The sequence below is a fragment of the Numenius arquata genome, chromosome 6 (assembly GCF_964106895.1).
Source record: "Numenius arquata chromosome 6, bNumArq3.hap1.1, whole genome shotgun sequence".
Classification (NCBI taxonomy): domain Eukaryota; kingdom Metazoa; phylum Chordata; class Aves; order Charadriiformes; family Scolopacidae; genus Numenius; species Numenius arquata.
In genome coordinates this window covers 3322831-3349738 of record NC_133581.1, presented here as the reverse complement: position 1 = coordinate 3349738, position 26908 = coordinate 3322831, and the positions used below count along the sequence as shown (strand labels likewise).

At 38.3% G+C, this 26908-nt stretch overlaps 1 protein-coding gene across 2 annotated transcripts in view; it reads right to left on the bottom strand.

The window, feature by feature from the left end:
* SHANK2 (SH3 and multiple ankyrin repeat domains 2) overlaps positions 1–26908 on the bottom strand; it is a 315160-nt gene that overhangs the window by 29629 nt on the left and 258623 nt on the right. For both annotated transcript variants that reach the window (XM_074148901.1, XM_074148902.1), the window contains 4 exons: positions 10482–10617; positions 7363–7443; positions 6994–7002; positions 4241–4261 (listed from right to left, as the gene is read on the bottom strand). In XM_074148901.1, coding sequence (XP_074005002.1) covers positions 4241–4261; positions 6994–7002; positions 7363–7443; positions 10482–10617 — 247 coding nt within the window. The remainder of the gene's footprint in view (positions 1–4240; positions 4262–6993; positions 7003–7362; positions 7444–10481; positions 10618–26908) is intronic.

Below are 26908 nucleotides of genomic sequence, written 5' to 3'. Positions count from 1 at the left end.
TGTTCTTACACTTACTCTCACGCTTCCACACCAAGGGGAAAAACCAAACAAACTATGATGAATTATCTAAAAACATTTATTTTTAATTATATTAGAAATTAATTAACATGGGTATATGAACATTTGAAGGAAAAAAAAAAGAGAAATAGCAGCAAAGGGAGTTTTGAGATGAGGGAGGTAAGTCCTTCATCTCCCTGGCTCCTGAAAAAGAGAGAGAACACATTAAAAGTGCTGAAAAAGTTTTCCACTGCCCTAACTGTACCATGTTGGGAAACACATGCAATTTTTACTGTTCCTCAAGCACTCATGATTTTGAGTATGTGGTTAGATATTCAATTAGTAATATCTGAGTATAGCAAGTGACGCTCACATATGCCAACGTATTTAATTCATCTGCTTCAAAATGCTACAAACCCCACATTTTCTTTAACACTTACAATTCCTTTTCCAACTTCTTTTATACCATTGTCTTGTTTGGCTGATGCGGAAAGGTTTTGAAAACCTTTTCAATTACTGTCCTGTAGTAAAGAAAAAACAAGTATCACGAAAGGGCGCTACATACTCGAGAATAAGCTGATAAATCCAAAATAATGCTAGTGTCAATGAGGAGAACGCCCACACAGAGACTCAACTGACCTCTGCTCGGGATTCCCAGTGTTTTCAATATTTCAGTTAAAGCTGCCCGCCTCAAGCAACATAAACCTTGGTTTGAGAGTTACCCGTTAATTTAAGATTCTGTGTCAAAAGTTGCCAATCAGCACATTGCCAGCTGGGTGCCAAGTTTTTTTTTCAGTGGAAAACATAGCATTGTTCTCCTTGAAACATGCCAACTTTCAATACTTTTCTCTTACAAAGTGTTTTAAAAGCACATATGTCATAAGCATGATCCTAACTCTATACCTTCTTACACTGCTGTGGAGTCCCCACGTTAGACTACAAATCACAAAACCTATAACCTTGCTACATCAACAAAAAGATAGGGCCCATATTTTTTTCACACATATCCTTCACAAATTCCACCCAGAGTCACTGCTTTGTGCTCGTGAAAAATGACAACCTGATGACATGCTTTATCTTATTATTATATTGCTAGCTCATTAGAATTTCAAATACGTAATGCAAATCAATTACTTACAAGGATACCCTTCAAGAATTCTTCATTAAGCCTGATGCCTTTTGCTCTCATCTTCTAAAATACAGTGTCTGGTGAAGATCAGAAAACCTTCTTCCTACATAGAAGCACTGCGGATGCTGGAAACTATCAAAGGATTCGACGTCGTGAATGCTGTAAAAGTTGCTTTGATGGTATTTCCATTGTTTCCTGCAGACAAATCTCCATCATCAACTCCACCACAGTGAAATAAAAAAATGATTTTTGAACCCGGACGTCTTTGTGAGCGGTTTCTTCAAACATAACAGAACACTGTAAGCTAATCCGCTGTTTGGCATTCATGTATATATATTTGCTCTGCAATTTCATTGTTTCAGATGCCATTAGAATGTGCCACCTTTGAAACAATGGACAACAGGAATGGGATGAAGTGTGAATGCTTATTGCAGACAGAGCTAATAATATTTCTTTTGAATGCCATCAACTGATATTTTTCTATTCAAATGCCACTAAGACTAGATGCCAGGTAACAATATTCTGTGTTGATGATATCAGACTAATTCTGTATTTGAGAGGTGGTACTAGCAGCTAAATCTTCAAAGGAGGAAAATCCTACATTTGTATTTGGTATTTTGCCCGCATCAAAACCCAAAGATGAGTATCAACACACAGCAAGGGATTATTTGATATTGATTGCTATATCAAATCTAAGAACAAACCAACCACTCCCCCTCGCCCACAACTGACACTCGTGTGGCACTGTCAAAGTAATATTTATTAATGCAGAAGAACTATTTATTTTGTCATTCCCATTTCACTCTGACAATTTAGCCTGCCGTATTCTTATATCTGTATTTTCTCTTAGAGGATTTTTATATTAGGTTTTTAAAATTAAACACTGTCCACTTTAGCTTTCACAGAAAATCCCAAATTATTCACTAAATCAAACCCAATTCCTGGCAGTAATAAAAGCTTAGGAGCACGACATTTTTAAATTATGTATCTAGACATCTACAGATCTTAGTTTATGTATGCGTTCCTTAAGTATCATATCACTTTAAAATTCTCCATCCACAAGAAGTTATCGACAAACAAGTCGAAACAAAAACTGAAGGAAAAATCCTTTAAACCCAAGCTTTTCATGAGCCCCATTAACTTTTTATGAAGAGTTAAATTTATTATTTTAAATATTAATTTTTAAAGTCTAATGATACCTATTTTCTGTAGTGACGATGAAAATTACGCCCAAAATATATTTTCTTTTAATGTTTTATTTTTGGAGTATTTTCAAATCTTCACTTTAATTTGCCGCATGAATATTTTGGTTATCCTTCAGTATTAATGGGCTAACTACACATTACCTAGAATTACATTTTAAGTACCGCCTCCAAAAAATTCCTGCTACAACTGTTAGTTTATGTGCTGCCAGAACTTAATCATTCAACAATTCCGAAAATCCTACAAGTCACAAAAGAAAAAAGAAGGCCTCTTCCCCCTCCCCAATACCCCACAAAATCCAGAAAGTAGTTTTACTACTGACAACACATTCCCTCCAAACATACATTTTGAAGTTGGATGCTCTCTCTCTGAGTCAGGCAACTACTGTAAGCAGAAAGTCAGTGGCACAGATGAAGTACAATTTACATTTTTAGTAATTTGTAACACTGTCCATGACGTACTGCTGTGAACCTACGGATTTGATTACTTATCCCTTTAGACACAAATGGTCTACCTTCCATCCTGAATATAAAACCCACAGCCTATGTCCTTCCCTTCTCCTAACCTCCCAATGAACCAGAATCCCTCTCAAAAGACAACCAACAAAACCAGTCAAACGGAACCACAAAAGCCATTATTTTCATCTTAATGCCTCCCTCACCTATGGCCCAGAAAACTGAATTTTTGGCTGACATAGGATTCTACAATAACAATGTAAAGACTGATTTTTTTTTTATATGCTGCCAAAACATATTTTTCAGAAAAATACCAGTAGCAATGGGGTTTATTCTGTCATATTCTCTGAATGGAGAATAGAAAATATCGCTAGCTGGAACCTGAAAGGAGGTCAGGAAAGAGCAGAAGAATAGAGAGTGGAAAATAACCCGATTTTGTCCTGTTTAACGTTACAAAGCAAAAGCTTCCCTGTGGAGAGAAGGCACTGCCTACAGCCTAGCTTTCCTTTCCGTGACACTGAACTTTGTGGAAAAGCAGGACGTAGACTCCTTTACCAGCTATCACCCAGGGGCTCAGGGAGGTTGGAGACTCTTCCTTGGGCCAGACGCCATGAGAACGTGTAAAAATGACACAAGCCCTGCTCAGGAGAGCTTACAATCTAAAAAAGCAAAATGACATACAGGGGTATGGAAAAATACAGCTGAACACAAACAAATTTTGTATACATAGATATACAGTTACATTTATAAAAACTATTAAAAGAGCACCACTATTTCTCTACCTGCCCCTCTGCCTAACCATCGTTACTGAGACGGTTCCTTCACAGGGATCATAGGGGAAGTGGGTCTTTAGGAGAGATTTCAAGGAGAAGGCGGTGGCCTTATGAATCAGTTCAGGGAGGGCACTTCATGCATACGGGACAGCGTGGAAGATGTGATATTGAAAGCTTAAAATTGTGCAGAGCAGCATTTCTCCAGGTCACAAGTTCGAGTGTTGTGTGCAAGATCCCTATTTCCTGAGACAGAGACGGTGTGGTTATGGGAGTAACATTTGGCCATTAAAGAGACAAGCGAAATCACTAACGTAGGACTACACTGAGGATATGTTACTGGCCACTTGTTCTCTGGGGCTGCCAGTGAGCACAGTAACTGTGAGGAGATGGTATGGAAGGGGTCGGAAAAGAGTTGGATACAAAGAAGGAAAAAAAGGCAAGATGAAGGAAAGGAGACAAAAGGAAGAAATGTGGGGAATATTTTCAAATGTAGTCTTCTGTTTGAGTTCTTAGTGTGTTTGCAATTTATTAACTAAATAACTAAAAAACATATACAATAATTAATGTACATTTGACACCATAAAATAAACTGGACCATATGCCAACATTTACATTATGTTATTATCCTTCACTATGGAAAGGTGAGAAACAGGTTAAACAAGAGACAAAATGCTTCCCCTTACCCTTCTTCTTCCGTACTGAAGCTTGGAAATAGAAAGGGAATGAACTGTGAATCAATTCTGAAGGTAATTTTTATATGCTAAATCCTTCTCTGTCATTTTGAGCACAAACATTTTTCTTCCATCTAAGAAGTTAAGTCACTCCCTTCTTGCCTCTACTATGCAGGTATCTATCAAACCACAGCAGATAAACAGCTTGGCAAAAGCACAGTTTATCAGGGTTTATAACTTAACTCTAAGAAATTGCTCCCCTGCAGATAATTAGGGATACACGTACAATTTTTTTTTTCTAAATTATTTTTTAAAAACAGTAATTGGGGCAACTTATTGATACCAGGGCTTTCAAACTATGATAACAGGGCATTTTCAAATCTTTGCAGACTGAAGTGGAAAGGAATCATTAGCACATATTATCTGCCATATTTTGGATTAACTTATTTGAAAGAGAACAACTGAGATGGTCTGCTCAATGTTATGGAGAACAGAGAAGCTAAAAACACGTCAATAAAACCATAAGCAGAATTCAGAGCCAGACAAAGGAAGTGACTGTAAAGGCTGCAAGATGCATAATTTTTTTTTAAAAAATGGTGTTGTTTAGCTTAGCTGGGAGAAATTACAAAAATATATACCCTCAGGGAAAACCAATGGGGAATTTCTATTTATCTTTTTCTTCTATTACATAACAAGGCACATTCAATAAAATTAAAGGCATCACATTTAAAACCAATAAAAAGGAAATACATTTGTACACAGCACATAATTAGCCTGTGGAATTCTTTGCCACGAGACAGTATTGAGACCATGAGCTTCTTCAGTTCAGAAAAAAGATTACACATATATATTGATGAGAACATCCACAGTATTCGTATATATATACTTCCTATTTTGCACGTAAACGTTATGAAACAAGTACTTATTCATTAGATAGTTTAATGGATATAAAAATGTGGGTGTTCTCATAATTCATACAGATGTCCAATATATACACGTATACATATAAAGATATATAAATTATATATAAATACACACATACAATCTGTGGTTTATGTCAGAAGACAACTTTTAACTGATGATAGTGAAAATATTTTCTTTTTGAAAGCTGGTTTGGTTGTTGTACAATTTAAGAATTCTTGTTCCTTCTGGTAATAGCCCTTTTACAGGACAAATATTAATATAGGTAGACCACAGATGTTATTTATAACAGTAGTCGTATTGTTTGATAGGGTGGCAAATGTTCAGAGTATCACGGAACTGGTATTTACAGTCTTGTCTATGAAGAAGACAAATTTCTGCCATGCTCTGGTATTCCTACAGCTTTATTATGGGACATACACTTCTGGACTATTCCTCAGAATAACATAGTCTTGGCACTGTAATATTTGCCCCATCTGGATAAAGATACGGATGGGAAACATCCTTAAAGATTCCAAGTATGTCCCGTGACTGCTAGTCACAAGAGCTGCAGTAGTTTCTGCCAGCCGATGAGAACAAACAGCAGATCAAGTACTATGACCTGAATCGGGGGGGTGAGAAGCCTAAAACATGATGGTCTTCACTGCAGAAGTAACTTTATTTTTAATAAGCTATTTTCCCTCGGAAAAGAGTTCTGCTTCTCTCTGTTTTAAGAACAGTACTATGTAAGACTGAAAAGTAAGAGAAATAGAAGAATACCCTCAGTTTGAATTGCAGAAGGGGGGAAAATGTGCCTAAGAATTTCTGTCCCCTTAGAAATGTTTGTTGATAAACCAGCCAAGTTTTACGGTCTCTTAGCACTCCATGAAAGGAAAACAAATCAAAACACCCAAGCCCAAAAAGTGGCTCCAGAAATAATATTTTACATTTTAATCCTGGAAGAGAAATTATGGAGCATTCACAAACTGTTGAAACCTTTAGTCAGGCTCCTAAACTTCCTGGCAGAAATGTCAAATTTTCTGAGATCTGTTAGAGCTATATGATTAGATTGTTTCATTTGGGTCTTCATTTGGTTGTTATACCATAAAGAAGACAGTAACCACTTCAGCACCCCTTTGCTGGTAAGAACTCCCACTGAAGCTACACGACTTGGCTCCCTAAAGGATGGATGGAGTCCATCTGTCCCAGAAAACATTGACTGCCAGGGAAAAAAAAGTGGCCACAAGGCTTTGATTCCTTCCAGTTGGCACTCACATGAGTCATTGCCAGAAAAAAAAAATTATTATAAAATTAAGTATTTAAATCAATGTAGGATTACATGGCAAAATGGTTTTATTATATGATAGACTCCACTAGTCTGCAATGACGGACGTGGTTTGTTTTTCTACACAATTATCACTTGCTCTACACACTCTTCTAGTATAATAGCCATATACACTATGCACTGGGCTTTTCTCTTAGTATATATGGTCCATCCATACCATATTTATTAGTCTAGCTGCCGAAATGCTACTTTTTAATGACCTAACAGATTAAAACGAGGAAGAAAAGAACTATTACCTTCCTCACCTCTAGAAAACACATCAAAATTCCCAAAGAATTATGCATATCTGGAATGTGGATGATCAAAGGAATCTACAATCACATTTCTTAAAATTAGCAAATAAAAGACAATGCTCAATACTTTATTACCAATAGTGAGAAGAGTTAAATTGATATCATGCACAGAAGTCAAAGTGATATCATAATATGCACTTTTTCAGATCAGAGTCTAACGAAAACAAGTTGAAGTTGAAGCTGCTTTAACACTGTCAGCTTTTTAACAACAGCTTCTGGCAGCTTACCTTTATCCACTAGTGAGAGGCCACAGAAATTTAAAATAAAACAATATTAGATGAACTGAAAATTTAGAAAGCAAAGCTAACAAAATACGATACGGCATTACTTTTTAGTAGATGTGCCACACTTCGATGATGCATAAAATGTATCAACATTCTCTTGCGTAGCAGTAAAGGCACAAGTTTAAACAAAAATTATTCATGCAAATCATGCATATTTGAACTCTCCAAAGATGCAGCATTCTTAAAACCTTTGCTGTTCTATATACTGTACACAGTGCAGATCCTCTTAGTCAATTTAACGTATATACACATATATATATATTTTTAACATCTCTATTATGTCAGCATGCTTGTCAAAAAACACTTTCTTACCCAGCTCTTCAAGCTCTGAGGTCATTGACTTAGACCGCAAGGTCAGTGCAGTGGTTGGAGCTCGCTTAGGAGGTGGTGGGGCTTTGCATTAAACAGAAGGATACACAGTGTAAGTAAATACACATCTCTAAACCACTATATTCACATACACAATTTAATATTTATTTAAAAGAATATGCTACATTAAGTAAGGTAGTAATAAATACATACATGCGGAGGAAAAAACCCTGAGATGCTTTTCATATACCGAATTTCTATACTGTTTCTACTTTTAGCGTAGGTTGCTTGATACATCAGTGAGCTTTTATGTAACAGGATACATAGAAACATTTAAAGCTAAATAACTTATTTAAAGCTAAATAACTAAATAACATAATAAAGCTAAATAGCACTTCTATTTTTCACTAGGAAAAAGACTTTCTAGAGAAAGTGCCTCACAGCAGTTGTGTCCCTCTTCTATGAAATGCACATAGCTAAAAATCTCCTGCAGACCAGCCAGTCTCTGCCAGATTAATTTCAGCTTTGAAGAAACTTAAATCTGAGAAATACAAGAGAGAAGATTTAAATTTATCTTAACAGTTATGGTGAGACTAGGGAAAACAGGTGATCCTCTGAATAAATAAGATCTGAAAATATCAAGGCAACCATCTACCACAGAAACTGAAATGCAGCAGGTGTTTTAGTAGCCTAACAACCAACGTTTCTGGTGGTCAGAAAGGAGCATAACATCAGAAAAGATTATGCCAATGTTGGTAGGAAAGTCAGTAGGTCAGTTGGTAGGAATTTCCAGTAAACAAAAATGGCTCTGTGACACGAGGAAAAATTAAAGATTCCTAAGCGTTTTGGTCAATATTATACATCGGGCTACACCATTTTGACAAAAGGTGGCAAAGCAATTTGAGGGCGAGAAAAAATGATGGAGGAAAGAAGTATAGACTTGTAGAATGGTTTGGGTTGGAAGAGATCCTAAAGATCATCGAGTTCCAATCCTCCTGCCATGGGCAGGGACACCTCCCACCAGACCAGGTTGCTTAAAGCCCCATCCAGCCTGGCCTTGAACCCCTTCAGGGATGGGGCAGCCACAGCTTCTCTGGGCAACCTGGGCCAGGGTCTCACCACACTCAGAGTAAAAAATTTCTTCCTGATATATCATCTAAATCTACCCTTTTCCAGTTTGAAGATGTTACTCCTTGTCCTATCGCTACATGCCATTGTGAAAAGTTGTTCTCCAGTAGACAACATTCTTCCCATACCACCTATATCCACTATGTCAGCATCATGCTTTCCCTGTTAAGCTCCATCACCTTCTCACAGAAGTTTGAGTAACCATGTGTCATGAGAAAGCAAAACTATAGCTCAGGTTCGGTGCCAGCTCTGAGGCTGCAGAAGTACCAAACAGATTAACTCTGAGGTCTGCCCTTGCCCAACACCAGAAGTGACAACAAATCTGTGAGGGAAACTGCACAAAATCCTGGATCGTTAAATGAGGCTGGGAACCTGACACTGGCCTCACGGTGAAGGAGCACCTCTCTTGAGGTCTCACCTCGTCTTGCCTCTCTTGATGGCAAGAGAAATCCTTCCACACAATTCCTAAGGTACAACGGCAATTGCCAGGTAACAAGAAACACCACCAGCTTACATCAAAAAGGGACAAGATTCAAAAGTGCATGTTTTTGGCAAATGACGCGTTATCAATAGATGGCTCTAGAAAGATGACAAAGAACTGGGTTTGTTTTTCCAGAAGCAACTTCCCTTTGGGTTGTATGCGACAGCACTTTTATTTAAGGCCAACGTGACACATCCCAAAAGGCAGAGGTGAAAGGTTTGTTTAAAATGTGTGAATAGTAATGTTATCATGCAGGACCATGTTTGGACAAGGTTTACTTTAATATAGCTTTTTTTCCTCCCAAAGGTCCTTTTTTTTTTTTTTTTTTTACAAGCAGTGTATGCGAAGAGCATTTCCAGTGTAGACAGAAAGTTTTACTCCTGGACAAAGAGGTAGCCCCTGGATTCCAGCTCCTGGCCCACTCTTGAGCTGAAGAGCCAGGTGGCTGTGAGTGACAATTCAAGAAACTGGTGGGAAGAACAGGAATTTTCAAAAATATGATTATTCTGTATCAAACACCAGTTAGCAGCAGCAATCTTTTCTGTTGAATAGAAATTATGAGGCTTTAATGACTTCCCAGAGTAGCTGTTACCTGAGCAAACTCGGGGGTATCTAAGGTGAATGAAAGAGTGCAAAATCCTTTTTTTTTCCTGGTCTTTTTTATTTGGTGAAGTTTTGGTGGTGGTTTTTTGGGTGGGTGGGAAACATATTGACATTCTTAAGGGAGCTGTACAATCTTATGATACAGGTTAACCCATAATCTCCATTAAAACGAATATAAAATAAAAAAAACCCTAGGCTGAAAAAAACCCTGTCCAGTTTGTACCCAGACAATTCTTTGCCAAAGTCTTTGTGGCACATGATGCTGTACCAACCTCTCCTGGAGTAGCTGCTCTCTTGTTAGCAGCCAAGTGGCAGAAAAAGCAGCTCTATATGTTTTCTACTTACAGGAGGAGGAAGGATTTTCCCTGGCTGGAACAACACCTCAACTTTTAATTCATCTACAGGAATTTTCCCACTAAAATGTACTTTTTTTTCCTACCAGAACTTCAATCTAAACATATTGCTTGCTTTTCTTATTCTTACAGAGGTCCTTTCTAAAATACTTAGTTTTGCCAAATTGTAAGTTCTCAATGATTTCAAGAGAAGTCAAACTGACCTCATCTCAAGTATGTTTGGAATTAATTAATAAAAGATAATCTGTTCTTTGTGGTTTTTCTCTCTCACTACTGCAAGAAACTTAACCACAAGATCTTCAAACATATAAATATATAAAGATCCATGAAGATGAAATTTCATGGCAAGCATGACAAGAGAATATTACCCTTTTTGTTATATATCAATGCATAAGTCAACAGAATCACATTACTCAAAATTAAATGAGAAGGGTATATTTCAAATTTTGAAAGTCAATCTATACAGTAGAATTTATAAACCAGTAATTTCACATCCACACTCATTTTTCTGTGGAGCAAGACCAAAAGGACTCCATTAGCAAAAGAGAAAAATATACCTTTCTTTCTAGCTGTGTCATCTGGATCAAGATTCCTGGTTACTGTGACAACCTTAAGAACTAGGTGATTGCCCCCTTGTCGAATCATGTTCACCACCTGCCTGTGGCCAACTTTCACTACATTCTCATTATTAACCTGCAAAGAAAGAAAATAGTCATTTAGATCAAAATGCAGAAAACATCTCATTTTTCAATTTAAAAAACAGAAGGTGGAAAGAACAGGAAGATATAGAGCTTCTAATTAATGTCCTTTAATAAAAGTACATATTTAAGAAACAGCGTATAGCTGACGTGGTAACAGAAAAACAAAGCTAGCTCTTCATGAAATATGCAACTAATTTCCTTATAATTACCATTTAAAAAAAAAACAAACCACAAAAGTTAATGAGTTCAAGCAAACCTTTCCCTTTACATATTTTATTTTCAACAATTAGTGTGCCACAATTCTGCATTTCATACACTAACATTTTCTTAAATGACAGTCATTTTTCATGACTGTATTAACCACAAATGTTTATCTGCACTTTATGCTAACGTAACCAATGAGACATTAAAAAGCTTTTCTTTTCAGATCATCCAGGAACAAAGAATTTCACTCCCGAAGTAAACTCTCATATTCAAGAGACATTGTTTTATTCTATGCACTCTCCTCATTTCCCAGCATTTTCCTTCTGCAAGTTTCTGGAAGGATCTAATGTCCTGGAAGCAAAGGCAACAGTGCCATAATAGTCCAAAAGAGTCTTCCTGGAAAAAAACGAGTAGTTAACTCATCATGAAGCCCTGACCAGCTATTTATGGTCGTGCCAATTAAGCTTTAAACTGCACTGCAATATTAAACTTTAAAACCTATACTCTCTGGGTATTTCCTAGTGCTACGTCATCATTTTTGCTGTATATGCCTTCCCATAATATTAATAGACACAGAAGAAAGCATAGGCATAAAAGCTATAAATAAGCATTGATAAAAGCAATTCATTTATTCATTCAATCTATAAGAAGTCACTGAAAGTTATCTGAAATCTGAATGATAGTGGTTTATAAGTGCTGCATGTGCTGTTCGAACATAAAAGATATTGAGGAAGGGACTGATGGAAGAGGAGATGCTGCCAGAAGACATGCTGGGAAGTTGATCTCTATCCAAAATTCAACTGACTCCGTTATATTTCATTGAGATCACTCAGTGCCTTCCAAAATGAACAGTCATTTTCAAAGTAAGTGTTTTTAGCCTCCTGTATTTATTCTGACAGGCTGGGCCTCTCACACTCTAAAGAATTTACAGTTCAGAGCAAAATCTCTCATTAAATATTATTGGCGTTTAGCAGAACAACAAGCACAACCAGACCCACTCCAACTTGTTTTTTTATCCACGGTACCAAAGGAAAATCTTGCCTTTTTTCAGACTTTAGCGGAGACAAAATGCATTATGATGAAATAACATCTTGGTAAACGACAGTTTTAACACAATGCTGCAGTCAAAAGTCTCAAAGTATGGCCCGTGCGCTATGTCTGTAAGCCCAAGATGATTTTTGAGACGCTTTTTTAGTTTCATATACAGTGACGTAGGTGTAACACATGCTGAACATCCAGACCTGTTGAGCAGGGAAAAATGAAGTTTCTCTCATTCTGTAGGTGGAGGATATAAAAGCGTATCGATTTGAATGGGACTGTTGCTGTTTTATTTTACACCTTCTTAGCATCTGGCATTTAATTTCAAGATATGGTATTTATTTAGCTGGACCAATGGCATCTAAATTTAACCCGTCTAAAACATTTTAGCAAATGGAGTTATCCATTTACTTCTGAATTCCTTCCAGTATTAAAACCGCAACCAGGTAATTCTCTTCCACAGTGAAAAAGTTCATGCAATTAAGGGCTACAGACCGCAGCTACTCTATCTTTACTGGAATTTCACTTTAAGGTTGGAAGCCAGTATGGATATAATCCCTTAATGCTGGCAAAAAATAGAGACCTCCAAATAAATCAAAAGTTAATATTAATCAAACACATGTACACTTCACTAGTGTAAAGTGATAAATGTGTAAAATGATAAACAGCTTATGCAGCACACCATCTGTTCGCATCGTTATGTGCAATGATATTTAACATTTAGAGCAAGAGCAAATATATACGACACATTTTTTAAAGCTGTCTCAGAAACAGAACCTGTAAATGACTGTTTATAGCAGCTTTGTTTAAAAGGCACAGTTACAAAAGCTGGTACCAAAAAGATTTATATTGCAAAAATAGAAATATTGATAGGAGATCCGAAGATTATTTAACTCAAAGAGTTTACAGAAATATTTGATAACGAAAGAATGATGAAATCAGCAGAGCAGTGCCTCATCTTTAACAACTCAGTGGGGAAAACTGTAGCATGATTACAAAGCAATAACATTGGAATTGTCAATAGCTTATAAGGAACTAGGATTTCAGTGACAGATTCTCTATTTCTTTTAACCTTCTTCAATATTTTATGTATAAGCCTATACATAAGGCTATGGAAAGGGTCATTAAACAATAAGACACCAGTTCTAGCAGGTTTGTTTGGTAGTTTTAGCCTGGTATTATTCAGCAAAACTTTTTCAGGTGTGAATAATTTGATGAGAATGTGTCTCTGCTTCCACTTCAAGCTTTGGCAGCGGGGAGATGACTACTGCATCTCATCCAGGCTTTGCAAACAACCTGAAGAAGGTAAATTTTCATAATCAGTAAAATAGATAGCTATTTCACCCGTGCCAATTCATTTAATAATCACGCGTGTACTTGGTATTGAATGTGATCATATTCTTTGAAACATTAAAAAAATATTTTTGCTTTTAGTGGAAAGTTCTGTAAACAGTCAAACTAGCAAAGCTGCTTTGCAGGCACAAATTTGTGTCTTTGTCTTCTTAAACCCAGTCTTTCAGCACATTTTATGTGATTTTTTCACTGCAAAACCTTAAGTTCTTTTATTCTTTTGACTCTTCCCCAAAACTTTCCTGCACAGAACTTTCTTTCGCATGTTCTTCATAAATAGGTGAAAATAGATAATAGAAATATGTGCACCAGCTGGTTCCATGCTACGTCAATGGCAGGTGGTCATCCAAGAAGGCAAATGCAAGGAAAACTGTCTGTTGGGACAGCCAACAATTTCAGTAACTCTCCTCTACCCATTCCTGACTCTCAGGAAAAGTTTCAGAACTTTATATTATTGACATTCACTCTTTGTTATGATTTGGTGAAAACTGGACAGCGGGATGGAAGTCACTTTGAGACGATTTGAGAAATATGATTTCATAGACTTTAAAAAATAGCCTAATCTGGAGGCCTGAGCTACCTCAAGCTGAACTCACTTTTTGGGTACGTATGAAATGTTCTTGAAGTGTTTAGGAGGAAGAAGACTTGTGAATATCAAGATTTTTCAACTACAGGTCTCAGTCCTTTTTCCACCCTGTATAATCAATGTACACAGGTTGTTTTAGAGAAGTACAATGTTACAAGGCAGGAAAATTATGATTTAAGAGGAACCCGGAAACAGAAATGAGAAAAATTCATAGCAGACAATTTTTCCAGATAAAATAATTTGCTAGTCACTTGCAATGCATTGTATTTCAATGTTTTGAAGTCACAGCCACATGGCTTATACCACCATTTCTCATGTAACACAACCCCGTGTGAACCCCTTGTGAAATGGCTCAAACGGCACTGACCAGAGACAAGGACAGCAGACGAGGGTTGGTGCCACCCAGCCCTCGCCCCCAGCGGCTGCACCATTGCTGGTTCCCTTGCAGCTAGAACTAACACCAAAGAAATGCAACCAAAGCAATGCTCGTGCCTTGCTCAGTATTTAGAGGAGATATGGATGGACCTGTTGAGCATGAAAACGTTCAGTTCTCCAAGATAAAAACCAGTGCACTGTGTCTCCTCTCGACTCCCCACCACTGTGACCACAGCTGACACGTCCCTGCTCCCTCCAACAACCTCTTGGAGAACATTCAGTGCTTTGGGGCTTGCATTCAATGTCCTTCACAGCCAGGACTCACACCTGCTTAAAGCTCCAAACCACAGTCCGTGATCAACAACGATGTTCCTCTTGCACAAAGAGCTTTGAACACCAACGATGAAGAGTTCTCTCTCCAACATCACTGTTCTCTCAAGAGATGATTCAAGAGTATGGAGTAAACCAGTGACAAAGACAACTAACCATCATAGATCTCACTACAATGTCCAGGTCCACCACTATATCTTACTGAGCAATACCTAAACCCCATAAAATCCAATAAAAATCATGAAACTTTACCAAGAATAAATAATGATGTGGTCTCCAAGAGCAAAATATCAATCAGGTAATCAATTTTTTTTTCCTGATCTATGAATACCCATGACACCAATGAATTTCCCTGAACTTTACAAAGAAAAAGATGCTCCTGTTCAGGCAACCTTATAATCCTGATGACATCAGAGACAAGCACACAGGACTGAGAATGACAACAACTTATGAAATGGAAGAAGTTTAGAAAAGGATAGGATAGGGTAGAAATTTTTTTCCAGTGAATACAAATGGAAAGCAGTAATGTCATTCCAGGCGCGATTTCAAGAGAAGGACTCCAGCTGGAAAGGAAGGCCCCGTAACAGAAGGCATGACACCAGGAGGAAGGCAGGAGCAGTATTTACCAGATCTTAAATATGATGCAGTAAGAGAAAGGACTAAGCAAGACACAAGTCAGTGTAGCCACACAGACGCTGCTGAGAGGCACAGAAAATTGTAAATTGGGTGTTTCGTGTATAATTACATTCACACAGCACTAAATGATCACTACACTGCCTACAGGGCAGCTGGTATTTACTTTAGAAGCAAGGTTAGAGATGGAATTACCTTGACATTTATTTCCTGAAGATTAAACTTACCCTTCCATCCCCCAAATAAACATGTACTTCCATATCTTAAAGAAAATTAGTGTATTATTCTTTGCAGTACTTACTCCCCACAGAAGCGACAATTGGGTGGGTCCCCATTCTTTTCCCACACTGCACCCCCAGGCAAGATTTGATGGCAAACAGACTCTTCACTGTGTAAATACATGCATTTAGTTTACTTAAATGGGCCTATTTAGGACAGGAAAGAAGAAATGCTGTTCTTCAAAAATATGGAGTTTTTGGAAGAGTGTGTTAATGAGTGTCCTGGAGATGTTGGGGTAGATTTTTTGGATATTGGAACAGCCTGCATAAAAGCATTTTTTTTCTGAAATGTATAACTATGCAATGGGTTGAAAAATTAAAACAAAATAAAAATAAAAATAAAAAAAATAAATAAAAATAAAATAAAATAAAATAACCTGCACATTGTAGGATAGCAGATGCATGAGCTGGAACATATTCACCAGAGCAGCCTTCCCGTAGGAAGGTGCAAAAGAAAAAACACTACCAGAGAAACAGACCGTTGCAGAGTTTGTTCTATTAATAAAAAAAAATTAAATCTTAATTTCTTAAATGCATCATCCTAATCCTTCCATCCTATCTAAACATTCTCTCAATGGAAAATGTAGTCAATCCTTTTCAACAGTGATTAGGAAGACAAAAACACAATCATTTTGCTCAGAATGACCATTGCTGCAATGGTGAATAAATTCACCTTGTAGTGAATTTATTTATTAGTTGTAAATGCACGTTCTGTCAAAACAAGCTTCTCAGCAGCTCGTCCCATCCACTGAACTACTTGAGAGAACAACAACCCCCCCAAACCTGTTACACACACTTACAAACCCCAGCCTACACACTTTTTAAATCCACCATTTTTTTGTAAATACTTCACACACGTTAACCCAATTACAATTTGTACCAGCAAAATAACTAGCACACAAGGAACTTTGTAGGCTCAAGTGATACTTTTGCATTTTCAGTAACTACCCAGTTGTGCATGAAACACTGTCTAAGCATGTCACAGACTGGTATGAATCTGTGACATATTCTCAATCTGTAGACTAAAACGTGAGACAAGGAAAGACACAGTGACCCAGACAATCTTTGGGAAGTTGTTCATTCCCTCTTTCTATCCGCAGTTAACCCTCGGCTCAGCCGCAAGACTCCAACATTCACTGAAAGCCAGCAACTGGTTGTGGTGGCTACGGTTCTGCTGGCCTTCAACTCTTCGTGATGGGCTGGAGCAGTATTCAGCACAAACTTAGACCACATCCAGAACTTGCACTCCACAAGTATATGTAGTGTCAAAAATCTTAATATTTGCTTTATGTTAAACCCCCTAAATTCATTCTAAATACTGAATACTTTCACCAGTGCTTGCCTTCTGTTGTAATCCAGCATCACCCACAGACTCATGAAGAGCACAAAGGTAGATAAGTCCATCTAGAAAGGCTTCTGTGCAAAGCAAATTTTAACAAATTTCATTGGCAGCACACTTTTCCCTGAGTATTCCAGGAAAGGACTGAATGTTTGCTGATATGAGTTTGGAGATCCAAATGAGGAGACAAGTCAAAAAGGTCCAAATCCAAAAGAAGTTTTGGATTAATGTGATATTTTATGTACTTATAAAATGCATTTAACCACAAACAATAAGATTCATTGTCTCAAAAAGCTGGCACATGAGTTTAATCTGTGTCTTAGACTAAAATAGAAAGTAATAATATAACATATAAATGACTCCCATAATGGAAATTAATTTATGAATTTGTACCTGTAAATCCAGTTATTCACATCGTACTATAGAAGCTTAAACAGACAAAACAGATGGCTTCAGTCCGCTGGGCCTCAACTACTCATTTATTTGAGTAGGTCCTGAAACGGGCCTTGAACAGTCTCTGGAAAATTTTGAAAACTTACTAATACAAATAGAAAGTTAGTTTACATTTTGATGTCCGACACAAACATCTCTAATAGTTATCAGTATTTGACCGTATCCCATTTAATCTAATTTAGTTTAAAAGATGCTTCAGAGACTTCATGCACTCTGTTGACCCAAAAGGCACTACTGAAAAATAAAATAAAACCAAAACTTCACAGAACGAGGGATATAAGCATGTGGAAACTCCAGCTGAAATCTTCTGTTAGTAAATTTTTAATAGTAATCTACTTGCTTATAGATTTGCCTGGACTGGTGGCCTCAGTGCATGGGAGGCTGTAAAGAACACGAAGCCAGTGAGCAGGGAACTGGACTAGGTGATCACCAGAGGTGAATTCCACCTCAACAATTCTTTGATTCTATGGGGTTTCTTCAAAGGAAGAAATATCATAAGGAAGTATTTCAGAAAAATACTTTTCAGCCTTTCAGAAAAAAAACATGAATTGAAGGAAAAGCAGGATTGCCACAGTACAAATTTCTTTGCACATGCTCAAATATTAGGGTAAAGAAAGAAGATGTAAGATATCTAAAGGAAACCTCCCTGTGGAGATACGATGTCTTGAGGTTTTATACTTTATCCCATGACCACACTCCCCCCTCTTTGCAGTGGGGGAATATTGTGCCTTTTCTCTTGCAGCTCCCAAGGCAAGGGAAGGTGTTCTGCCTGGTGCTTGTTCTCACCAAGGGCAGCAGGACAGGCTGAAGCACAGTGTCCCTGGTGAGCCCCAGGAACTGCAGAGCTGCTCCAGCCAGGCACCAGACTTTGCCTTCAAAGAATGATGTCTCCTGACCTGCAGAATGAATCTGGTCCCTGCCTCGAGATCTCTGAGCCACGCTCTTGAGGAAGGCTTCAGCCTCCATCTCTTCATCCCCTTGAGTAGCACCAGTACTGCAAATCTTCAGCTGCACTTAGGAACATCTATTTCTGATGGAATGAAGAGGCATCTCAGATCATAAACTCCAGACTCCTTTGTTGTCATGGCAACTGCATCACATAATTTGTTTCTTTACATTTAGCCAAGCTCCATCTTGGAAATTCTTAGATTTCTTCTCTCTGTTATTCCAGTTAGGCCCAGAACCTCTGAAAATTACCTTTTCCCCCCCCTAATTTCCATCCTAAGTGTCACTAGTTTATATTAATCCTTTTTTCCTGTGCCAAATTGCCAACAGCCCAAATAGCTATTTTCCCCCTACTCTCCATGAGTTCTACTAACAGATCAGGTGGGCGTAACGTCCTGTCTCGGCTAAACAAGCATTTTAATAACCTATTATGACAAAGAGTCTAAAATCCGAATGAAGCACAACAGCGGTCCACTTGGTTTTTTGGGGGTTTTCTTTTTCTTTTTTTTTTTTTTAAAATGTGTCTAACTTCAGTCAAACTAACTTATAAAGATGGTCACGCGCTCAGCTGTGTTTCACCTAACCTACACTGCACCCATGTCAGTGCCTGACCTCACTTGAGAGAAACGCACAACTTCTTATTTTCTTCTAATAACCTACTAGATGCAAGTGGGGAATGCCTGCGCTATCCCCTTCCTCACCGTTGTTGACCTGGAGCATAGACATTTTTGAGTATCTGAGAGTTACTCACACATGGCCAGTGGAAAATGTTTGGGACTTTAAGTTCAGCAACGAAATATTTGATCCTAACCTTGGTTAAAAACTGTCAAAGCCCTCACCTTTTCCCACAAGGGGCAAGTTGTGAATTTTGCTCAAGTGACCACATACATTTATATGCACACAAACACAGCATAACAAGAAAACACAACTGGGTATTTTAATGGAACTTCCCTTATCCCCAGCTTACTTCAATTAAAGATGTTCAACAATAATGCAGCCTTACTAGAAAAAATAAGCAGTGGAATAATATTTCAGAATGGTTTCTCAATAACATCATATTTTGTCTCATTAAAAACATTGCCAAGTAACACAAACAACAGCATTGTTTCTGTACAGAACTCAATGGTTCAGTCTGGGGTCAAAGCTGAAAGCACAGACTGTAGGGAAAGCAGCAGAGTTAAAGGTTGCTGTTTATCTCTTGCCCGTGCCATGGTTTCAAAGGTGGAACCATGTTAAAGTAGCATTATAATCAAAAATTTTGCATTTTGCCTACCTGTATCTAATCTGAAAGCTGCTGAAAGGAAGAAACTACCGTCCTCATGAGACTATCTTATACGGAACATTTAAACATCACTCAATTACTTGGACCCATTCCTATTAAAAATAATTGTCTCCATTAATCAGAACCTGTTACTATTTTGAATCATGTGGTTTAAGTCACATTTCTTAGGAGAGGTTCAATTAACTTTATTGCAGTTGATTGAACTGCAGTGTACTGCAATCAATTAAATTACACTTAGGATGAATTTGTCCAATGGCTTTCAGGTGCAAGAGGTGGCAGTTTTTCATGTCATGACTTCTCTTAGGAAAAAATCAAGTGAATTGTGCACATCTGCTTTGCTCTCTCATACACACACCTGAAAAGGTTTCCATGTCTGAGGAATCTTCAGAATAGTATTACACCTCACTGGTATGTATTGATACAAGGCAGTATGAGGTTGTGACCTACACTTGGTATTTTCATAGAATCATAGAATGCTTTAGGTTGGAAGATCATCCAGTTCCAACTCCCCTTGCCATAGGCAGGGACACCTCCCACCACACCAGGTTGCTCAAAGGCCCAGCCAACCTGGTCTCGGACACCTCCAGGGATGGGGCAGCCACAGCTTCTCTGGGCAACCTCGGCCAGTGTCTCACCACCCTCACAATGAAGAATTTCTTCCTAATATCCAATTTTAACCTGTTTTAAAGAACGTGACATATTCTCTGAATATTTAGTGGTCTGGGAATGTCAAAAGACGAACAAAGGATGTGCAGCGGTTGTCTGAGCGGTCTGTGACCCATTCTCACTTTCTGCATGCTCAGAGTAGTTATTGGACAGGAGATTTGCACCTGGGAACTGGCTTTAGAGGTCCCTAGAGAGAGAGCCTGGGCACAGTTTAAGATTTCATCTCCTTTCTCTACCAAATCTTTCTCCTCTTGCCTCCCCCTGTCCTGATAACTTAGGAGCATGCCAGAGCCAAATACGTTATCTGGCTTGTTCACAATAAGCCTTAGGAGGGGGGTGGCCTAATTTAATCACAGAGTTCTGGATTTGGCATTCACCTCACCCCTTGCCCTAGTTTGGTTGGCATTGTATTTGTTTGCTACTCCTTTTGTCTTTTCAGCGTGTACTTATTTTGTAAATCTGAATTCCATTAGTACCTGATAGTTCACCTACTTTCTGGTATGTTTGCTCTTGTGAAGATAAACTCTTAACTAATTGTGGTTTTTGTTTTTTTTTTTTTTTTTTTTTTTTCCAGATTCCAATGCTTTAAAACAATATGTTCTAATTTAAAATTCAGTAAAATTAAAATGAAGTTTGAAGTGCAACAGAGAGTATCTTAACATTCATTTCATGAACATGCCTCTTGCATTTAATTTGTTCTCAGATGCTATTCTAGCCTATAAATCATGGTACACAGCCAGCACCAAAAATAAGGTACCAAAAATAGCAAATTAGAGGTCACCCATATACTAATGAAACATCTCTAGCATATCTGCCCTTCACAGATGAAAGCATGCATGAAAACCTAAAACCACTTAACCATTGCAACCAGAGCTGCTCTCATCTAATTTCTCTGACATATCCATAGTCATCCACCTCTGCTGGGGTTCGTTCTGAGGAAACTGGGTTTTTTCACGTAAAGAAAATAAATGCAACCCAAGCAGCACATTCAAGCAGTGGTTCTGCTGTGGAAAAGCAAGTTTAAGAGACTCCCGTCCCTCTGCTCTCCTCTACTGACCACCCATCCCCACACTAGTTTGCCATTCTCTCAGCAGAGTCACTAACGCTTTGTGAGGCCCTTCTGATCAGCTGGCTCCAGAGGGGGAAAAAAAGGAGGATAATTTTAATACGGGTCATTTAAGTATCATGGTTATCACTGCCTCGTTTCATAAATTATCATTGTGATCTGACTGCTGGGCCAGAAATGGGCAGCGCAGTGGGCAAACAGTGGCCACGTCGTGGAGAAGCATCCTTGTGGCAGGACCGTGCCAGCATGTCCCTCTGTAGCATCCCTCAGCTCTTCCATTTGGGACAGACTGCGTTTCCAAGCCAGGCCTGTTCCTGGAGCTAAGCTCACTGAGCAGCTTCCCAAAGAGCTTCACCAGTGAAGCTGAGCGGCTGCGTGGGGACAGGACCGAAGAGCAGAGGAAGCCAAAGCCATCCTTACTGCCACCAGCGCTCGTGCAATTACGCCCTGGGAAGAGCACTCATCTTCCACGCTCTCACCTGGGAAGCGATTAAATACTTCAGACCCCAATTAAACAATTCCCAACTTAACACTTTAGAAAAACATGAGGCTATGTTCAACCCTAAAAATATATCCTTTTTTAAAATGAGGAGTACAGCGGTATTATGCAAGCACTGAGAAGACAATAGATCTTCATTTGAATTCTGAATGAACCACTTGATAAGTATTTACAATAGGTAGAAGATAGCAGGCTGAGCCTTTCTATTTTTAAAACATTAAAGGCCATTAGGCAGAGAATTCTAAAATGCGTATCAAAATATAGATCTCTTTATGAGTATTAAAATGCAGCCCAGTGTTCTTTTTCATTAGGTAAGCACACATTAGTCAGGCAACACAATTTGGAATTAAACATTATGCATGAAATATAAATTGACCGGTTCTGTACATGTCAATGATTTTCAGTTAAAACCTTTACAAAGATTACACCGATATATTGACAGAATACTGTCAATCATACTGTGTTGTCATCAAATACAGATAATCTATATTTCTTCCTCCCACATGTAGTCACTTTCCAGAAAATGCATCTGCACTAGAACAATAAAAAAAATGTATTACTCATGTGTTGCTCTTTATGTAGGAAAGCCTAATCTTACAGCACATAGAGATAATTCTTTCTTAAAGTCATGTTAGTTTTAACTACACTGCCTTAAACTTGCAATTGCTTATAAGGGGGTTTTTTTTGAGGCCACGTATCATGTTGTTAAAACTCACAGAATAGTCAGGTTCGGGAGTATGTGATGGCATTTGTTATACAAACCTAGAAGAAAACGTAGTAAAACATTTATGTCTTTAAAGTGAGACGCTCACTTTGACACATTGAGTCACAAGACTCAATGAAGACTGAAATCTGGGCTTAAGAAATGCTTAAGCACATACAGAATAACCAAACTCATATAAAAATGTTTTCCGTGTTAGATTAGAGGTAAGAAATACGCATCAGTCTGCTAAGTCATGAACTTGGTGATGTAAGGAGTGTCCCACCCTAATTTGGAAAATTACTAATTGCGCTAACCATACTGCAGTTTTCTATTAATGGCCAAAAGAATGTGCATGTTTTATGCAAGACTTCTGAAATTGAAAAGAGAACCCAAAAGAGCTACCAATCATAGAGTCATAGCATCCTGTAGTTACAAACGTGGAAACGTTTAGTTTGAACTGACTAATCAAACTAAATTACAAATAAATTTTAAACTACCTATAAGCAAAGTATAAATCAGAATTATTAAGGCAAAAAAAAAAAATTAAAAATCCACTCCAGTTGTCGCAGCTTGTTTGCAGAAAGAGATGGTCCTCCACCTCAGACTAATGGCTCCTGGAACTCTAACCATGTGGTGTAAAAGTCAAGTACCCAAATTTGCTTGCGTAGAATGTAGTACTTGCATGGCAGATGCAGTTTGTTCTGCTTCCTGATTATTTACATTCAATCTAGTCTTGATAATTTTGGTTCCTTGTTTAAGAAGACTAGATAGAATTCCATTAATTTGTTCCAAAGTTATTCCTCCTTTAATACCTCATCAGAATTGCACTACAATCCCAATTCAGCCTGAGACTCACCTTGTGACCCTAAAGCCTGTGCTTCAGCTCAACAGCCTTGAAATGGAGAAAATAATTAATCCACTGGAACACACCCAACCAACCATCGACCACTACGGCCCAGTCAATGGAGGTGAAAAGCTCTACTAACAGGTTTGATTAGGAAGCACAACACGTTATAAAAAACAATAATGGACAATCCTCTAGTATCTACTTTTGCTGAGGAATCTTAGAATTCACCAGAAGCATCCACGGGGACAATAAAAAAATCCCACTCATCCTACTTTGTAAAAGAATCAGAATGTATATCCGTAATTATAATGCAAAATAGACACTAACCATAGTGTAATACATAGTGTTACACAACATCAACTCAACAAAAACTCTAAAGCAACAAAAGGCAACTTTTGCAGTTCTTTTTAAAGAAAACAAACTTGTTTATAAGGGCAACGTCATTAATTTATAATGAGTCTTTTCGTTACCCCTTGAAAGACGCAACGTTCTGATTTACTTACTATCTGCAGAGAATGACTCTTTACCATCTCAAGCAAGAGCAGAAGTGCAAAAAGCTTCTCTGTTAAGAAGCAGTGATTTATTTTGGTTAGTGAACAAGCATCATAGAAGTATAACAGCAGACTCCTCGGAGCATTTTGTCATAGTGAATAAGAATCACCAACAAACCTTTCATTAAGTTTGATTTTATTTGTAAATAGTTAGAAGTAAAAAAAAAAATATCTATTTTTGTCTGATCTGATGACTCACAGAGCACGAGGAAATTTTCTGGCCTTTAAAGCGGCTCCACCTTGCCTACACAGAACGCTCGTCCGGAGGCAACATCCTCGCCAGCAAAAGGCAAAACCAGTTGAGCAATGTTTTGCCGTACGCATTGCTCCAAGTCCGTGGGTGCCTGCAGTGGCAAGGAGATGCTGCAGCCTGTCCTTTGGAAACATTTACTCCACAGTCAAATTTCTGTATCAAAACAAGCTGGAAACACTTCTTTGGAAACACTTCTTTCCTCCCCGCGGCCAAAAGGAAGCCTAAGCTGCCCTCCTCTTGCTCTCAACGCCTAAAGTTAGCAACCAAATTGCCTGCTTCACACACAGAAGTCAGCTGTGCACTGTACTGGATGAATCAGTGCTGTTACGCACTGACATTTTAGGAACATGCCGAATCGCTGTACGACCATACAAAAATGCAGCAACTCATTAGAAGCATGTTATTGAAATAAACACAAAACAGACCACAGACACTGAGGAGAGGGAGACAAACGAAGCAGAAGTGAAGATAACGTAACAGGTTTTTCAATTAGAAAAACAGCAGCCTTGTTCGTAACAACAGTAATTTTGCAGACTGGTTATCCTGCTTTTATTTTTTGTGCATTAAGTTAAAAAAGCCTCAAATCCCAAACATTCACTGGTAGCAAAACCCCAGTAAGCTTGATTCTACATTAAATCTTTTGGAATTTGAATTAAAACTAAAGTAAGCAAGGAAAGATCAGGAAAGGAACTTAGGAAGTACGTACAACAAAGGAAGGACAGAAAGGATGATGGTGCCATACACTGAAGGGCAGAAATGCCAGGTGCTTCCAGAAGCAAGGAAGAGAAGCTTGGATTTAAACATCAAATATTATGCAAATCCCTTATAATTTAAGTTAAATTGCTTTGTAACTAAGTGGTGTAAAATGGAATTTAAATACCAACCAAATTCTTATGCAAAGGTTTAAAACTTAAAGACGCTGTGGAAACAGCCAATATTTTCCCCAAAGTTATAACTGTCAGAAGCTGTGCCTCGGTGAGCTCTCAAATTGAGATGGATGCCTTCAGTGAGACTTAGGAGCTCAAATTCCTGAAGTACTTAGCAACCTGCAAAGGAGATATAACTTCCCAAGATGTTGGGATGACTCCTGTGAACACTTGATGTGCCAAAGCTTAATCCTCAACCACCACCATCAGTGAAGGGCCGGTCAAATGCTCGCTCCTGACAGCAATACAGATGGCCCGTCACGCGCTGCGACCCAGCTGCCTTCCTGAGCGGTGGGCTCCCTTCTGGGCTACTAAACCCTGCTTGGCCAGCACCTGCCATGGCACTCACCCCGAACCTGCTGAAGGATCTGGGAATCAGCATGGGCCGAGGACCATTTCCAGGAGACACGATGGATGCAGCTGCCTTGCTTTGGAGGCTGATTATAATTGTACGACAGTGCATTGTTCTATGCCAGCGGCCACCCACGCCAGAAAACTTTTAATACTTTAATTTACTGGTGTATGCGAGTTTTACATGCAAGAGAGATATCTGGGAAAAAGAACTTTGCACTTTGCCAAACGTGCATCAGGTAATCCCACCAGCAGTTACTGGTTTCATTTCACAGCTAGCAATAACAATTTCTTTAGTGACATGTTGCTCACATGGCTTTGCAGTGGGATACACTCATATGGAGACAGAACTGTGAGAAAGAGGTACATTCACAAGTGTAATGTATACATTTTAGATGACTTCAAGGCAGTAACTGATTCTCTTTGAATGCCATCTCTTTTTTTTTTTTTTTTAATCCCAGCCTCTTAGCTCTTTGCTTAATTGTCCAAATTGCAGTAGCATCTCAACTGATTTCTCTCCAAATACCTTGACCTAAATCAGTTTTGGCCCCGTTACTGACATTGACAAGGCAGGCTGGCAATGGTGGAGAGCCAATTTCACTGTATCCTAATACTCTTTTTATTGATTTCCAGGTGGTTTTTTTAGACTACAAGGAAGACAGGCAAGAAAAATGTCATTTAGATCCCAAAGGCTGTCCATGAAAGCTTGAGTTCTAGGAAACTTGCTTTAAAAAGCAACCTTAATGAGTTCTACTCACTCCTACTAATGTGTACCCCGAATCCTGCACAAGCAGCACTGATGGAATTGCCCCAGTCCGAGGCAGAATGTCTTCTGCCACTGGGTTGCATTATTGGATGTTTCTGAGTCTTCACAGCATCTTCCTGCAGAATGCAAGGAACTCCTAGTCCATACCCAAGGCTCCTGAGATCTTACAAAATTAAAAATATTTGTAGACTTTCTAAATATATGCTGTCTAAAATAGTTAAGTGATAAATTGTTAATGATATATGGTTTCTTTCACACACATATATGATATACGCTTATCACTAAGAATACATTTCTTACTGAAGAAGCACATTTTTGTCCAGAGAAATGGAGAAAAATGTAGGTGTGCATTTGACACACTTGTGGTTGGACTCGATGATCTCAAAGGTCCCTTCCAACCATGAAGATTCTGTGATTCTGTGTGACACTGTATAGATCTACTAAAAATAACTCTACTAATAGGCAGGAGAACACTAAAAGCTGTGGTGTAGAGGCAGCGATTTAAAAATAAATAAATCAGCCAAAATATGCCATTAATTAATCCTTAATGTTTTCTAAGTGGGGAAGAGCAGCTATAATCTGATACAACCTTTACTTACTCCATCAAATGGCTAATCTTGGTATAACAGGGAAGGGTACATAAAAATAACACAAAAGGACCATGGATGGGAAAATAGTTCAGTCTTCTCAACAACATATTGACTCCAATTTTAGTATCATCTCAACAGAAAGCTTTAAAGCAAGTTTGCTCATGTTTACATGTCAGTTCTCTCCCAGTGTTCCTCCTCAGAAGGAACGAGTTGGAAATTTTATGCTCCTGGAAAGACTGAATCTCATTATTT